General features: G+C 42.7%; 1 protein-coding gene across 2 annotated transcripts in view; it reads left to right on the top strand.

Annotated features, from left to right (window-relative positions):
- LOC144792820 (ceruloplasmin-like) overlaps positions 1 to 17,516 on the top strand; it is a 477,616-nt gene that overhangs the window by 321,535 nt on the left and 138,565 nt on the right. For both annotated transcript variants that reach the window (XM_078668018.1, XM_078668019.1), the window contains exon 15: positions 14,637 to 14,743. In XM_078668018.1, coding sequence (XP_078524144.1) covers positions 14,637 to 14,743 — 107 coding nt within the window. The remainder of the gene's footprint in view (positions 1 to 14,636; positions 14,744 to 17,516) is intronic.

Here is a 17,516-nt window from a genome sequence, read left to right as displayed (position 1 = left end):
TGGAGGGCAGATTTATCACAGTGAAAGGTGGAAGTTTTTCTTCAATTTGTCTCCATCCTCGTGAACCTGACAATCTGCCAGTAACATGCATCTTGTAGAAATCCTGCTGCCAGTCTGGGAGGACACAGGGAATACACATCTACACACTACCTGCCCTGGAATACTGACCTGAAACGATGAATTTACCAATGTCAATTTGGTTCCCTAGGCATTCTTAGACCCAGCCTGGATGTTTGGCCCGTGTGCACCCTAATGCACAACACTTTCACAATCTATTGCCTTTCTCAATTCTTGTGATTGTCTAGAATTTTCCCAACAATACAGAATCCTTGGTCAGATGCCTGGCCAGCGGGCATCGCTCTGGCCAGATGGTACTTCTATTTTCCTTGCAGTGTCAAACACCCAGACGGTAGAACCCCACACTTGTTAGTTGAAAACATGTCTTTTTAGGACAGCCCACATTGTAATTGTCATTGTGCTTTGTTTAAATTGGCAATCACCTATTTATTTCCAGACTTCCATAACTGCCAGTTCAGTAAAGCGCCTTTCTGTGTTCTTGGCCCAAGCTCAGTTGAACAAAGTACAGATATGAGGTGAAAGATCAAAACTAATTTCCCACCTGCCACCCAAAACATAACAACATACATCTGTTTTAGCAGCCTACTTCATGACTTGTACCAATGCATAAACCTCATTTAAACATTAGTTTGTTAACTTTTATAAAATAATTTCAACCTTTTGTATAATCAAGACTGAAACCACCAATACTATCAAATGATATGTAAAATATTCTTTATCTGCAGCCTTTTAGAAGTTTGTCACAATTAAATGTATGCTGCTAGAGCTCGGCTGAGTGACAAGTCTTTCATACTTTTAAGGAACCTGCTATCTGTTGATTTTTACAGACTGGCCAAAGGATACTTCCATGAGACTCCTTTGAGAAATTGTGGATTTCAGGATACTTCCTTAGCACATTTTCATTTCTGAACAAGAGCCTCACTGGGGCTATGCACTACACAAACCTGTGTCAAGCGATGGTTCTAAGGAGGGTATTATATTTGAAGCTGAGTTTGCTGATCTGGGAGAGTGAGAGGTTGGTGTATGGGATAAGAGAACACGACAGCTGAGGCCAGGAATTGCCATGTCTTGTTAGTGCATAGAATAGACCTTTGTTCCCTGGAAAGATAACAGCAAATTAAAAAATTGGGAGTAACAAGTTGGAAATGTTTTATTGGCTAAGCCTTCCATAAATAGCAAAGTGGCTTAGGGGTCAATTTAGAGCTTGGTGGGCGGTATTCCATCCATCAGGGTGATGGAAGATATTACGTCCGCCACCTTGGCGGACTGATGTCCACCAAATTTAGAGATGACCATTGGTCATGCGGTCATTTCTGTATGTTTAAAAAGAACTGCCATCATGGCGGTTCGCTTCAAGGTACATACATTCTGGTATATGGCTGTTATCTATTCTGACCACCATCCACCAAACCATTAAAAAAAAAAAAAAATTCATAAACAAACTCCAAAATTGGGAGTTTGTTTATGAAAAAGAAAAAAATGGCCTTCACACCCTGAGAAATTTCTCTAAGTGTTTGGGAGTCATTCTTTTTTTCCCTGATTGCCTGTGTTTTCCTGTCGGTTGAAGAGTGCCTGGAAAGTACAGAAGACCTAAAGCCAGAGGATGCTACTGCCTACGAGGAAGAAGTCCAGAGGACCAGTTACACCTGGTTCTAATTCCTGCTTGCACATATGAATCTTTTCTCCTATGGCTAGAGATTGCATGAAGTTTGTGAGAATTTGAATGGAACAGTTCGATGTGGGCATTTGGCACTGGATCTGAAGGAACCTGTGTGGGAGCCTTCTCAATGGTAAGCAGTGAGCTGGGGTCTAAGGAACCAACTATAAAATGTCGACGATTTGTGTGCACCCTAGTTGTTCTAACAGAATATCCTCAGAAAAATAAAGGGCTTAAATGAATAGCATTTATATGACACTCATACAGACCAATGGCAGAGGATTGCTGACCAAAAGCGCCTCTAAATGTGTATAGATATCTAGATATAAATGTATTTTAATTATTTTTATTACAAGATCCTCTCAGATAACTAAGCCTGTTCGGCCTACCAGAGAGCTTCTAGCAAAAAATATCACAGTTCAACCCTTCTACCCATAGGGTTTGTTAAGGTGGTTTGTCTTTGGTAAATGGGCTCATCAGCACCAAACTCCTTGCCTACAAAGATAATCTTTGAGATTGCATGTAAATAAATACATTTCTTCTGGCTTTAACACAGTACAATAACAATCGACCTTCAAAGGCTTATTGACTTTAACAAATGCATATCATAATAAATACATCATGCGTACTGTACTGCCTTATTCATAACCTTTCATGATAAACAGATCAGACCTACTGAATCTGGCACAAGATTTATAGCCTTTACCATTGACTTGACACCATAACCAATGAAGTCCTGCTGAAGTGCACTCAAAGAGAAAAGCATCATGCATACATGTTATAAACTTACAGATATACAATACACAACATTACAATTGGCAAACAATATACAAGTCAAGTCAAGTCAAAAAGTGCTTTATTCGAGTTATTACTCATAAAAGCATAATATACACAAGAATTTTAAAAACAAATTAAATTTACAATCCAGCACATTGACGCAACACTATAGGTTACATATAAAAATCCATTCGGTTAAAAAGGATTAAAACATTTGATAAAAATAATTTTCAAGATGTGAAACGCCGGAGTCTAAAAGCAATTATACAAATGCAAAAAATCAATTAATCCAGACAGAGAATAGTTAGTTAACTAGCAGTCTCTATCTTGATACAAGGTCGTTGATAAATAAAAAGCAGTAATGTCAAATTCATGAGGACCAATTTGTCACACAAAGAATAGTTATTTAACTAGCAGTCTCTGTCTAAATTGTCAGGCAGAGAATAGTTATTTAACTAGCAGTCTCTGCCTGAGCATCCATGCCCAACCCAGATATTTTGCTGTAGCTATCAGGATCCAAGAAACTTGAGTCGTACAAATAATTCGCATAGCTACAGAACTACTTGATGTCCCAAGGTTCCTGCACATAGGAGCTAACCATACTCGTCTTGGAATAGCATATGATCTGCATGAAAACAGAAAGTGACCCAGAGACTCATCCCCCAACCCACAAGCTGGGCAGGTGTTGTTTCCACCTGAACCCCATTTAGCTGTCAATATTTTTATAGGAAGTGCACCAGCTCTCAGTTGGAATAAGAGCTTCCTATCACCTGGTTTGGAGATGATATCCCAATATGGTTCCAAGACTGGATACATTTTAGCCTCAAGAAAATGCGAAGACATGGACCCAGAGCTTGAAGCATTTAAAGTTTTAGTAGCAATCCATTCCCAAAAAATATCTTTTAAGACACGCTTAGAAGGGAAAGATGTCCCAGCAGGGTCCTGCCATAAAGAACTCAACCCTAGCTCAAACAATATAGTTTTCAATAATTTAAGCCAGCTTATCTTGTGAAAGCCATCAGCCTTGATCACATCCACAAAACCCGCGGCATAATGTGAGAGCTCAGGAGTGGTCCAGAGTCTGCGCCAATACAAGATCGGGCGTAATCTGGCCAAGTCCTTGATTTGTTTCCTTCCTAGATCGTATCGGAGAGGCAACAACGGAGTACTTTTAGGTGTACCGGTAAGAGTTCTTAAAAATTTATTTTCAGAGGCTTGCAGAGATGTAAGATTTTCAAAGCCCCACATTTCAGCGCCGTAAAGTGCAGACCCAATAGCCTTTGCTTCATATACCAATAGGGCTGGTTTAACAGGTTTGGTTAGCGACTTCCTGTGTTCAGAATTAATTGTGCCAGCTATTTGTTTGTGTCGCAGAATAGCAATATTTATATGCTGGCTCCACCTGTGGTCATCAGCTATTTGGATACCTAGGTATGTGAATGATTTAACTAACTCTAAAGGCCCACCACTCATCATAATTTTGGACTTAAAGCTACGCTGCGGCTTGAAGCTCATTAGTTTAGTTTTCGTAGTATTCACCTCCAGTCCATGTTCCCCACAAAAGTTCTCAAAAATTGTCAGAGCACGCTGTAGTCCACTAGGGGTTTTTGATAAAATTAGCGTGTAATCCGCAAACATTAATATGGGGATTTTTAGTCCTGCAAGAGAAGGAGCATCAACATTCGCAGTTACCAATCGAGAAACTACCCCGTTTATGAACAATGTAAATAGAGTAGGAGCCATTGAGCACCCTTGTCTGACCCCTTTTTCAACACGGAAATCAGGAGTGACCATCCCGTGGCCGCCCCACTGAATTTTTGCATAGTTAGACTCGTGGAGGCGCAGTATCAGGGTTAGTAACTCATCGGAAACCCCCAAGCTATGCAAGACCTGCCACAGTTTTGCACGCGGGACCAGGTCGAATGCAGCCCGCAAGTCGACAAATGCCGCGTACAGGCTACACCCCCCCAGAACCACGGTTTTCCACTGTAATAATTGGAAGCAGAACACTTGATCGATCGTGCTTGTTGCCCTTCTAAAACCTGCTTGGAATGGAGATAGGATATTAAAATCCTCAGCCCAGTCGAGAAGCCTATTGACCACCACGCGACCCACGATTTTTTGCACAGTGTCAATGAGGCTGATAGGCCTATAGTTACAGGGCTGAGCTCGGTCCCCCTTCTTGTACACGGGGATAATAACTGCTCCCCTCCATGAATCAGGGACATCTGCTCCTTGAGCAATTGAATTAATAAGCAAATGTATATATTTGCACCAGCGTTCACTATCGTTTAAGAATATATCGGCGGGCACTCCATCTTGACCTGGAGCTCGCCCGCATTTTACTGCACAAATTGCAGACATAATCTCTTTATAATTAAAATTGTCATCTTCAAAAAACTTCATAACCGTACTGTCCTCAACTGAGACCCGGGTATTAAGAGTGTATTGCGAACTAAAGAATTTAACCCATGCCTCCTGTGAGACGTTATTACTTGGTGACTCTTCAGCTCTCTCAGAACCCCATTTTACAATATTCCAGAATACTCTGGAACCCTTCCTGTCACTGGCCATTTTCAGTTTGCACCAGTGTTGCTCGTCCCAATCCTTCTTAGCTTTAGCAATGCATACTTTATATTCTTTCCTAGCTAGAGGAACAGACACACAGTCTCGCTTCTTGATTGCCCTGCCAAGGTCGAGTCTTGCCTTCCTACAATTAGAGTTATACCATCTAGCATCTTTTCTGGTAATAACCCCCTTATGCTTATCAGGTCTTAAAAAGTGCACCTTGATCTTACCAAAGAGGGTATCATGTATTTTGACCACTTCCCCCAGATCCTTAGGAGAGGCGTTAGCCAGTTCCATAGCTAGAATGGCTTGATTAGTTTCACTGTTGATAATATCAATAGCCTGCTGATTTCTCGCTATGTTTTTAACTGAGAGATTTAGTGCCTGTCGAATCCAGATAGTAAGCCCCCCCATAGGTCTACCTTTCGGACCCTTGACGGCTGACACATAAAAATTCAAATAGCTTAATACAAAGACAGGATCGCATGCCCAAGTCTCCTGGAATATACAAATATCAAATTGGGTAACAAAACCAAGCCAGTCCCCACAATCGAGCTTGGATGTCAGACCAGCTATATTCCAGGAGAGTAGGTTAGCAACCCCTGACAAACGACCCTGGTGTAATCCAGGAAAAGAGTTTAGTACACAAGCCTCACCATCTGCTTGGACAACCGAGTTATTCAACAAATCATTGGTAAGGCAATTAACATTCTGGGTAGGTAAGCTATCCAAATTTTTATCCCCATTAGCTAGTGGTACTGGGCTTAGATTTATAGAGAGTCAATCACAGTCATCAAGATTGGAAAAGGCTGAAAATCTATTCTCTAGATTTAGACCCCACTCTGGCTGCTTCACTTCCCTCCGCCCTTTTGTTGGGACAACGTTCCACTTAGTTTTTAGCATTGTTTTATTAGAGACCCTCCCACTACACTGATAGAAAAAGTCTAAAGTGAGTGGAATGATTTCAGTCGATCTCCGCTGCGGAGGTAGAAGGTTAGTTAGAATATTGGCCAAAACCTCTGGGTCAGAAAAATGTAGGATGACACAGTCACCCAGAAACTTCTTTGTGCTATTGCCTATCCACCTCACCCTTCTAGCCTTTACTATTTCGTCAGCCAATTGGTGCTTACCCCTAGGAGTTATTACCATATTATTTGTTAACCAATAAAGTGCTTTAGACAATAGGGATGAGGTCGATTCTTCCTGACCAGACTGCAAGAGAGGAACATTGGCTAAAACCAAGACCAAAGGAGAGGCCTCAACTATCAGCTCTACCAAGCCATTTACAGATTCTGGGGCGGAGGATGCATCTGGAGGAACATCTTTATTCTCTGCACTATCTAATATGGATATCAAGGGAGCCACCGAAGGATCTGGTAGTGAGGAAGCCCCACCACCCACCAAAGAAGAAGAGGCCTTACTGGACTCAACCCTACTAGAAACAGCATCTGGTAGTTTGCCTACTTCAGATAAGGTTTGATTCAGTAAACCCCCAAGGCGATTCACTTCTTTAGTGAGTTTATCAATTCTGCCTAACAGCGGATTAACAATGTCCTTTATCTTAGTGTCTATCATACTCAGTAAGTTCTTAAATTGACCACTAGTAAGAGACATAGAAACGTCATCCAGAGTGTCATCTTCTTCCCTTGCAGATTTGCTAGGGGGCGATGCAATCTTTTTGCGGCTTGATCTGAGCCCAAATCGTTTTGGCTGTGGCTGTGGCTTTTTAGCCCCACTGGTGGATCGTGGAGCAGGCACCGGAGTGGGGGCTTTATCCTCGGGTAGTTGTTGATCAGTCTCCGTCTCACTCTCGCTGTCTAGCTCAATCAGAACCGACCGGTTCATTACAGCGGTATCAGCTTGGTCAGATTCACTTATAGGTGGACAGCAGGAGCTAGGTTGCTCTGAGGACTCGGCAAAAACTGAAGCCGGCGAAGTTGGTGAACTCAGGGCAGACGGTGAACTCAGGCCAAGTGAAGATCTCCTATCACTATTAATTTTTGCAACTACCTGAAAGATATAGTTGTCCATAGTGTTTTTTGCAGGGGATAACTTTTTGCCGGGCATATTTCACAAACAAAACAATGCTTTTCAGAAGCACGGGGTAAAGCAGGTGCTCCAAAAGTCAACAATTCAATTCAATAAATAACCCCCAGCTATAACACAGGCTCACCTCCTTAGATCAGGTTTTCGAGCAGAGTAACGGGCCCAACCCAACCTTGTCCAGCCTCGGACGGCCTCAGACGGCCCGCCCTTTGTCCGGGCTTCGTCCGGGCGTCCCGCTCGCGTCCCGCGACGCGGAGGGAGCAGCGTTTTTCTAGCGCCTCAGGGCGCGGTGACCCCGCTGGAGTGGGTCCAGGTCGCTGGGCAGGCTGGGAGTTGTAGTCTCCCTCCGCTCGGCGGCCGCTAAGGTAACTACAGCGGCGGCGGGAGGGAGACCGAGGCACAGCAAAGCAGGAAGAGAGGTCAAGTCAGGAACGACCAGCAGCGAAGAAGTCTCCTCTCGAAGGACAGAACACCCGCTCCGCCGAGGGAGCAGCGTTTTTCTAGCGCCTCAGGGCGCGGTGACCCCGCTGGAGTGGGTCCGGGTCGCTGGGCAGGCTGGGAGTTGTAGTCTCCCTCCGCTCGGCGGCCGCTAAGGTAACTACAGCGGCGGCGGGAGGGAGACCGGGGCACAGCAAAGCAGGAAGAGAGGTCAAGTCAGGAACGACCAGCAGCGAAGAAGTCTCCTCTCGAAGGACAGAACACCCGCTCCGCCGAGGGAGCAGCGTTTTTCTAGCGCCTCAGGGCGCGGTGACCCCGCTGGAGTGGGTCCGGGTCGCTGGGCAGGCTGGGAGTTGTAGTCTCCCTCCGCTCGGCGGCCGCTAAGGTAACTACAGCGGCGGCGGGAGGGAGACCGAGGCACAGCAAAGCAGGAAGAGAGGTCAAGTCAGGAACGACCAGCAGCGAAGAAGTCTCCTCTCGAAGGACAGAACACTATACAACCACTCTCAAAAGAACCTTTGCCAAGGAATATTACAGTGGAAAAGGATAGGCATGTTGGGCCTCATTTATGAGAAATGACGCATCGCTGTGTGAAAGCAGCAATGCGTCACTACTCAGTGCGCACTCCTTGCGACATACCTAATGTGTCATATTTACTGTATGACGTATCATGTCGCAAGGAGTTACATATACTACAGTATTTCTGGCGTATCTGTATGGCGCAAATGTGACTCATTGCTGGAGTGTGTCACAAAAGTGACGCAACTCCAGCAATGCATCCTTTCACATGGGGCTTGAAAGGGCCTGCGGCAGTCTTACGCCTGCCTCCTAGAAGTGACGCAATGAAATCGCATGGATTTCACTGCGTCACTTCTACAAGTCTTTTTGCGGGGGAACGCCCCCCTGCATACATTATACCTGACGCAGGTATAATGTAGCGTAGGGGTTTACAAAGTGACACATCTGTTTAGATGCGTCACTTTGTAAATAATGCGCAACAAGAGGCATGTTTTACGCTGCCGATACATCACAAAAAGTGATGCATCGGTAGCGCAAAACTAAAGCAAGGCCTTATAAATGAGGCCCGTTGTATCTTTTTATGTGTGGAGTTTTCTGCCCAAACTGCAGAGCCTCCTCAGTCATAAACATTCTATTAATTCGGAGTGTGTGAGTTTGCAAAACAAATGGACACTTACACAACAGTGTAAGTTTAACTAAGTGAATCAGGGCCCTAAGAGTCAAAACTACTCATTTTAATGGTGCCCTATGGTCCCTAAGTTATTAGAACTTGGAAGAATGTAGGACTCAGTTGATCTTACTTAGATTCGGAATTGTGATTGGCACTGCTGATTTCAGCAAGGAATATTTAAACCAAAGAGCTGTCTTGCCGAGATAAGGAACCCTGTGGTATAAACTGCAGGTTATCGCCCTAGGAATCAAAGGCAACGTAACTGGAAAAAAGAATTGAGAATAAATCATGCTCCAGCTGAGCATGTCTTAAAACTGCAAAGGCAACTTTCTTTTAGGGATCAAAGGATTGAAGGCATTCCTTATTCATCCTCTCAGGGGATATTAGCACACATGACCTACCTCCCTGTATCCCACAGGAGACCTGCTAAACACACTTCATTCTAGCCGAGGTATGAAAGAACTTTAATAATCTCAATGAGAGCCACCACCCCATTCCAGAGAGGTATTAAAAGTAGAGGATGGTACCACAAAGAGTGGGGGGCAGCCCTAATGAATAAAGACCTTTATAAGGCTTGTATGGTAACTACATAACACCTAGAAAGCAGCACAGGTAGGGTCAGTCTGGCCTAAAGCGCTCTAATGCCAGCTGTTGCTGGTACCCATGTTGAACCCTGAGGAAAAGACTTTCAGAAGCCAAAAAAAGAAAGTGGATAGGATGACAGAAGCTAAGGGTAGACTTAATGGAGGAAGCTAGCAAGTCTCAAGGAGACAATGTCAGTTTGACTCAAGGCTTCTTAATTCTGTCTCAATACCAGCAATTGGATTGCAGGCTGTGCCCACTGAATATCGAAGACAGAAATATCGTGGTATGGAAATATCGAGGACAAAATATCAAAACTGAGGTATCGAAAGCTAATTAAGTGTAGAGTTTCAATACCTATCCCACATATATGTACCCTGACGATATATATCTTCAAGGTGTGGAGATGTGGAGTTAAGAATAGTAAATCTATACTTCTTCCATATGCACTTAACTCAATATTTTCATATCATGATATTTATATGGTCAGTATTGATTAATTTTGATTTGTTTTGATTGGATTGTAACATGTATATAGTGCACGAATGCCCGGAGGCGTCTAGGCGCTGAGCAGAGGAGTCTGCCGGATCATAGGATGAAGGTGAAATTAGTTAGAAAATAGCCAGGTTTTTTAGCGATTTTCTAAAAGAGAGTAATGTTGGGCTGTTTTTGATCTCTATTGGAGGCGAGTTCCAAAGTTTCACTGTGCCCAGAACAAAGCTTCTTCCTCCCCAGCAAGTTTTTTTGTATACAGGGGCCTGGAAGAGTTTACACTGAGCTGAGAGTAGGTTTCTGGCTGGCAGATACCAGATGAGATGTTGTTTCAGGAACGCGGGTCCAGTTCAATGCAAAGCTTTGTACGCTATACAGAGAGATTTAAATTCTGCCCTCTTATTTACAAGGAGTCAGTGGAGATTTCTTAGGCCTTGTGATATAGACTGGAATTTAGGTATATCCAACAACAGTCTGGCGGCTGCATTCTGTGCCCGCTGGAGTTTGAGTATGTATTGTTTTTGGAGGCCGACATATAAGGCGTTTCCATAGTCGAGTCTGGCCATGGCTAGAGCAGTAACTAGTATTTTTACAGCTTCCTGAGGGATGAAGGTGTGCACTTTCCTGATTGATGTTTGTGTAAAAAAGACCAAAGAGGAAACCTTGCCGATCTGATGCTGAAAGGTAAGTCTGCCATAAAACATGAAGCCCAGGTTCCTCACCTTGCAGACTGGGGCCGGAAGAGTTCCCATCCCGGTAGGCCACCAGCTATTAGCCCAGAAAGAGGTATTAGATCCTAACAAGAGAACCTCGGTTTTGCTTCCGTTGAGCTTAAGACAATTAGCAGTCATCCATTGGTCTATGTGGGACATACATTGGCTAAAACGTTCAGCGGTTTCCTCCGAGTTGTTTAAAGCGGACACTACTATTTGAGTATCGTCCACGTAGGAAACCAGTGAAAAGCCAAACTGCCTGATGATGTCAGCTAAGGGGGCCACATACAGGTTAAAAAATGTAGGGCTCAACGAGGAGCCCTGTGGCACCCCACAGGGAGCCTGAACCGCTCTGAGCAAGAGTCATTGATCTGAACATATTGGAACCTATTGTTCAAAAACGATTTGATCAGGCTAAGGGCAGTATTCTTGATACCTGCCTCATGGAGCCTTTTAATAAGGATGTCATGTTTCACGGTGTCAAAAGCTGCCGATGGATCCAAAAGGAGCAAGGCCGCCTTGGCACCAGTGTCCAGTATTGCCCGGAGCTCCTCTGCTGCATTTACCAAGGCAGTCTCCGTGCTGTGACCCTCTCAGAAACCATATTGTGAGGAATCCAAGAGGTCTGCAGCGGTAACAAATTTAGAGAGTTCAAAATTGAAGACCTTTTCCAAAACCTTGGCTAGGAAAGAAATCCTTTTTTCAACAAAGGGATAATTGAAACGGTTTTCACGCATCAGGGAAGATGCCCGAACTGATGATTTTGTTAAAAAGTTAATTAAAAAAGAAAATTAGTACAATGCACTCCTGTATAAAAGGAACAGTCAAGGGGTTTTGTTTTGTAGAAGATTTTCAGTTTTAGGAACTCCTATTTTTGGCGGTCAACCCAGAATATTGGAATTATTCCTATAAATATAACCTAAAACATCTGCGGATGAGGTGGAACTTAAAATGACTGCCATAAACATACTGGGCTGCTGAACACGGTAGATTGAGAATTTGTCAGTACAGCATCAGATATAGTCATTTGAGTTTGCAGCTACTGTAAAGCAACAGGAAGGCTTGTACAGGGCCATAGTTCATATGGAAAAGTGAATTTTATACAAAACTGATTGTCAAGAGTTTGTGATTAATGCAGAAGTCTTGAATCAGTATATACAGTATATATTGCACACAAATATAAAAAGGCGTCTCTAATGCCATTGATTTTTTACAGCAGTCTTAAACTCAGTAACAAGAAAAAGCTAAGTACTTTTAGTAACACTAAAAATAAAACATCCTATTATATAAAATATTATTATTCATTGTTCGCTGTAATCTGCAAATACGTCCTTGGCTACTTTATGTTCTATGTAATAAAAGCAAAATTCCCTGTACGTTTCGAAAAACACAATCCTGTAATTTTTTTACAGTGTAAATAGGCGTAAACACTGTTAATCATAGATTTTTCATAATTTTTGACACACCAGAAAAAACTGAAAAACACTGAAATTGTCATCAAATAGAAGCTGAAAAAAGAAATGCAAATCATAAACTGGTGGAGTAGCCCAGTTGAAAATCCTCCAGCCCAGTTGTAGATTTCCCTTTATCAATGGCTAAATATTCAGTGACTGGAGCTAGCAGGAAATCATACTCCAAAGAAACCAGCCACCTTTACGCTTTGTTCATACTATAAACCGACAACCTGTCTCATCGCAAGAGTCTTCCAGTTAGTCTACATAGGCTCTGACAGGTGTCACCTTGGTAGGTGTCTTGAGGGCGAGGTTCCACAATTAGGGGCGTAGCTTTTTGGAGGCGGGCATAAGGTGTCTGGGGTGGGATACCGCCCTATTAATTCCTTAGTCGGTCTTGCCTGGCATTATCTGTCATATTGGCTGTCTGCAGCAACATTAAGTAGAGGTTGGCAAGCAGACAAATGAACGGGGAGAGTCAAGCCAGAACTGAACTAAGGGTCAGGCTTTCCTCTAAAAGCCAGTGGATGAGCGGACACGTGAAAATATTTGGCATGGAAATCACGCAACAAACATGCAAAAATATGATAAAGTTGCTTCAAAAAAAGTGTATTTATTGAACATGTGGGTGTGTTTCTCTTTAGTACTTCAGAATATGTTGCTTGACAGGCACTTATTAAAAGTAACAGTTTAAAAAAATAAACTTAGAAATATTCATGCCTCCCCCTAACCCTGACTGCAATGCCACTACTAAATAACAATACCAACACGTTAGTTGTTATGTGTACTCCATATGTGGCCTAAAATTTTATAGATGGAGCAACATTAAAGTCTGTTAAACATAAGAGGTTTTTGTACAGTATATTTCCTGAACTCATAAACCTGAAGGTGCTTTGTGATAATGTAAAAAATGAGGTTTGGTGAAATAAAATATTTGCCTAGGATTACACAATTTGTTCAAGCAGGAAAGCTGAAATTGGGCCCAAATATTCTGGTCTCACATTATGCAATTTCACTACAAGATGTGCATCTCTTTCTATTACCCATTTTACATCAAAGGTCACTGCTTTGGTGTTCATTTTTGAAGCATGAGGTTAGAAAGCGTGGACAGGCAGATGCTACATGAAAGCGTAGGTCGTTTTGGGGTTGAGTGCCCAAGGGGATCTGGAGCTGTGCCAGAGACAGTCTCCTGCCTTGAGATTTCAAAAGCTTTCCCACCTGAAAGACTGGGCCTTCGATTGCAGATTGACCTGCAAAGATGTGGGTGATGTGCAGGCAAGGCTGAGGGCATGGAGCTCAACTGTCCCCTACCCATCACTCACTCCACATCAGTATGCCACTTTCAGGCCTTAAGTGGGTTGGATCCTGCCAGGTCAGGTCCTAATGCATTTCCTTTACAGGAAAAACCAATGCTTAAATTCCCAACAACTGTAGAAAACATTGAGGTGATCCATGACAGTGATACAGGCCCTGTTTGCATTCTATTTTAACTTTATCATGTTTTCCATTGGAGTATTAGTTTTTTCTTAAAAAATTTGTTTCTGCTGTTTCTTCATGCAGCATAAAATTCTTTTTTTGTAAACAGTCACTTCTAGGTGACGGGGTGAGTTTCGGTTGGGGATGAGTGTTTATGATGGGACATGAGTGAGAGCTCTGGAGATGAGTCTGAAGACTTCGTTCAGATGCCATCTGAGCAACTAAAAAGCCTTCTCCTGCTGCCAATCCTAAACCGTGTCAGCTGATGTTAGGTATGGGCTTATTCTAGCCTGCCCTTCTGGGCCTCACTACCCCACTTAGCTATTAGGAGAACTGGACTAGAGTGGACAACATAGCGGGAGAGGATGTGGCCTAACGGCTAGAGTGGTCGACCTTGAAGCTGGGAAACAAGGTTCGGTCCTTGGCATGGATGCTCAACAATCTGTGATTGTGGGCAAAGCAGTTAATCCCGACCAAGCCTAACGAAATGAATGTGTCCGTCTGTAATGCAACTGATGCTCACGTAAATCGCTCTGATAACTTCGGGTCGAGTTCGCACTATATAAAAACTTCCCCCCACAAAAAAAAATATCCAGACTATCCCTACAGTGTCTGGCCTTATATTTCCAAACAAGTGAAACTTAACTCCCCTAGTCCTGCCCATTACCACTTTCTGGTAGCGCCATCCACTCTATTCCTTTAAGTTTGGTACACCTTGCTGGGAAATCTCAGCCTCACATCCCATAGCATTACTGACTAACCTACCCCCCTGTCCAGAATAACATATTGATGTATACATTTTATATAACACCGGAGATAATAATTGAGAATCTACACACAATTAGATGATATTTTTGTAAAAAGAATTTAAGGCGCAATATTTATGTCAGAAGATATTTTTGTATATGACAGTCTGATATACAACGGTATTGAGCTTTATAAATATTATTAATTCTCAAATATCCAAGCAATCTCTCTAACTATGTCAACATATAGATAAGTTGGTGATCATTCTAAGCATTAGATAAAATATGCATTTGACCTGTGGTTAATGATTTTTTAACACTGTTAGGAGCCTGCAGAGGCGCATATTTATTTGTTGCCATACAGACTGCTCTTGAGAGCTCACAACATAAGGAGAATTCACTATTATTGTTCAATTGATTTAGGAGAAATTGAAAAGTACATATGGGAAATCCCAGAAAGGTCTGGTCCGGGAGAAGGAGAAAGTGATTGTGTAACATTGGCTTACTTTTCAATGGTGGATCAAGTGAAGGTAAAATTAATACAAGTCTCCTTTAAATTATGTCCTAAACATCGCATTTTGTGTCTGTTGCTTACTGTAATTCTAAAAACACTTGTCATTGAACAAAGGAATTAAAAGCCATCTTCTCTATTGCCTACTCTTGTATATGACTCTTCTAAGGACCCCATTACAAGTGGCCTCTTAACTCTGATGGGACAGCAGGTACCAGCCCCACCAGAATGATATGTTTTGTTGACTTTCACTGACAGATTTCTTCGGCTGAAAGAGCTAAACTATCTGTGTAAATGCCTGGTAAAAATGAGAATCAACTGGGGGAATTGGACTCAGAATTACCAAATCACTCTGTAATTCCTAATTTTTCATAATTGACTTGAGTTTCCAAATCCCCAGAGTTACCGGTACTCTTGGTATCAGCAACTATTGGGAGTGGTGGGCGTGGGTGGGGGTCAGGGAAATACAGCTCATTTTTTGTGCCTCCTGGAATGAAGGCCTATGTATAGAATTGTTTTTATAATGGCATCTCATACAAAGTATACACATTCTGGATTTGATCCTGCTGAGTTCTTGCACACATAAAATGGGGAAATCTGTTATCATATATTATCAATTTACATTTTAATAATTTGCACCATGTTCTTGTTTTGTGAATGTTAGACTTCTACTGCTTCACCATGTAGGAGGGAGAGCTGATATACTACTTGCACTAGTTGACACAAGAGAGAAGCATGCTTGACGATCTAATTCTCTACAGTGAGCCTTCATATTCAGAACCAGGAACCTTTAGTAGTTAATGAGGTGCACCAAAATGTCAACCTGCAGCTGGCTCACAACATTCTTTTATCTAGATACCCGAGGGTTAAAATGTCATAGAAGTGGAGTTTCTTTCATTTCTACTGCCTGAAAATGAGCTATTTTGCCATCTTATGTTTTACCTGCCAAGTGAATAGTAAGTGTGTGAGACAGCCAAAGGTAACCCCAGTGCCATTGCCAGTGGTAGGAGTACCTTTTGAGAAGGGAGGGTGAGTATTACTGGTGCCCTGGATTGCCATAATATTACACAAAAAAGTATGTATTGGAGTCCCCTGATCCCGCAACAACGTACAATAAAAGAAATTCCATTGGGGAGAATGACTGCCTATTTATGTTAGTCTTCCTGGAGAGATTTTTGGGAGTAGAATAAAATTCTCGCTGATATAAATGAAGGTCAATTGGGATGCGGTTGGAGTACCTTACAAGTTTTTAGGCACATACCACTGATAAACTATTTGAATGATTGCGAGGGTCAGTAAGATTTCCAAGAGCATGATGGTGCTTGGAGCAACCATTGAGGAGCAAATCAGGCATGCTTGAACCATACTTACTTTTCACACAAAGGCATAGAACAAAGAAGGACAAAGTATTTAGTTAATTTGAACAATTGTGTGGTAACCGACTCGTGGCCATCTCACTCTGGAGAAGGAAGTTTGGGAGGTAATTTGTTGAGATAAAACTTCTTACACAGGAACTTGAAGAAGAGCAGTTTATTGTACGTCTGGTCTCACCGCTGCCAGCCTCACACAACGGTCTAACGTGAGCGCCCCACCAACAGAACAATTTACAACACATCTCCCTCTGTAGAGAAATCAACAATAGATATAGAAACATATCCTCACAAAGAGGCAACTATGAATATACATTCCAGCTATTTCACATAGTCCTCCTGCCAACGTGGTGGGTGGCGTACTCTGGTCTCTCTGGCAACTTGAACATCAGGTAGCACAACTTCCTGGTTCTCATCACAGCCAGGTACTGGAACACATACATTAGGGCAACAACTTACATTGTCCATACTCCATGTGCTGCCATCATTCAAAACCACAGAGTTACTGTTTACACGCTGGATTCTCGATGGTTTGGAGAAAGAGGACACTTTAGCGCACCCTATACCAGGTCTTTTGACTACCACCCACTGTCCAACATGGAATTTTCTTTTGGAGGCTCCCCACTTCTGGTCGTATTTGGTCTTGTAATCGGTTTGATGTTGGTCCACCTTCTCTCTTACAGAATCTCTATCCACCCACACTGGGATACCTCCATTTAACCAGTTGGGGCTGAGTTTAGATCCTGGATTTCTCCCTTTATGGGATACGAAAGGAGAAACTCCGGTCACAGTATTAGGGGAAGAAAGATATGACCATAGGGTTTTTCTAATGGCTTCCTCTACCGGTTCATGCATGGTAACGGCCATTTGAATGGAGTTCTTCAACATTCTATTTGCTCTTTCTACCATTCCATTAGCTTTGGGACAGTAGAAAGGTGTTCTTACATGTGAAATGGCCAACTCAGATAGAAATTCTTTCATTACATCAGACGTAAATTGGACCCCCATTGTCTGTCACTAGGGTACTCGGTATTCCTTCTCTTGAGAATACCTCCTTCAAAAACTCAATTAGGACCGTGGTTGTTATTGAAGATACAAACTTAGTACTGACCCAATGAGAGTGATAATCAATGATTACGAACATAAGCCTCTGGTTGATGTTAAGTAGGTTCAAAGGGCCTATAATATCAAGCCCAAGCTTGTCCCAGGGTTTAGTCGGCATCCCCACCGGAATGAGAGGTGCTTTATGTATCACCTTGGATTTGTCACACCTTCCACATGCCTCACAGTCTTTCACGGTGTTCTCCACCAACCCATCCATCTTAGGGAACCAATAGTGCTGCCTGATCTTACTCTTGGTCATGCTTCTCCCTGGATGACCTTCGTGTGCTAATGCAATAATGCGTTCCTTCATGCTACCAG

This window comes from Lissotriton helveticus, chromosome 11 (genome assembly GCF_964261635.1).
Source record: "Lissotriton helveticus chromosome 11, aLisHel1.1, whole genome shotgun sequence".
In the NCBI taxonomy this organism is placed as follows: domain Eukaryota; kingdom Metazoa; phylum Chordata; class Amphibia; order Caudata; family Salamandridae; genus Lissotriton; species Lissotriton helveticus.
This window is presented reverse-complemented; position numbering and strand designations above follow the sequence as displayed.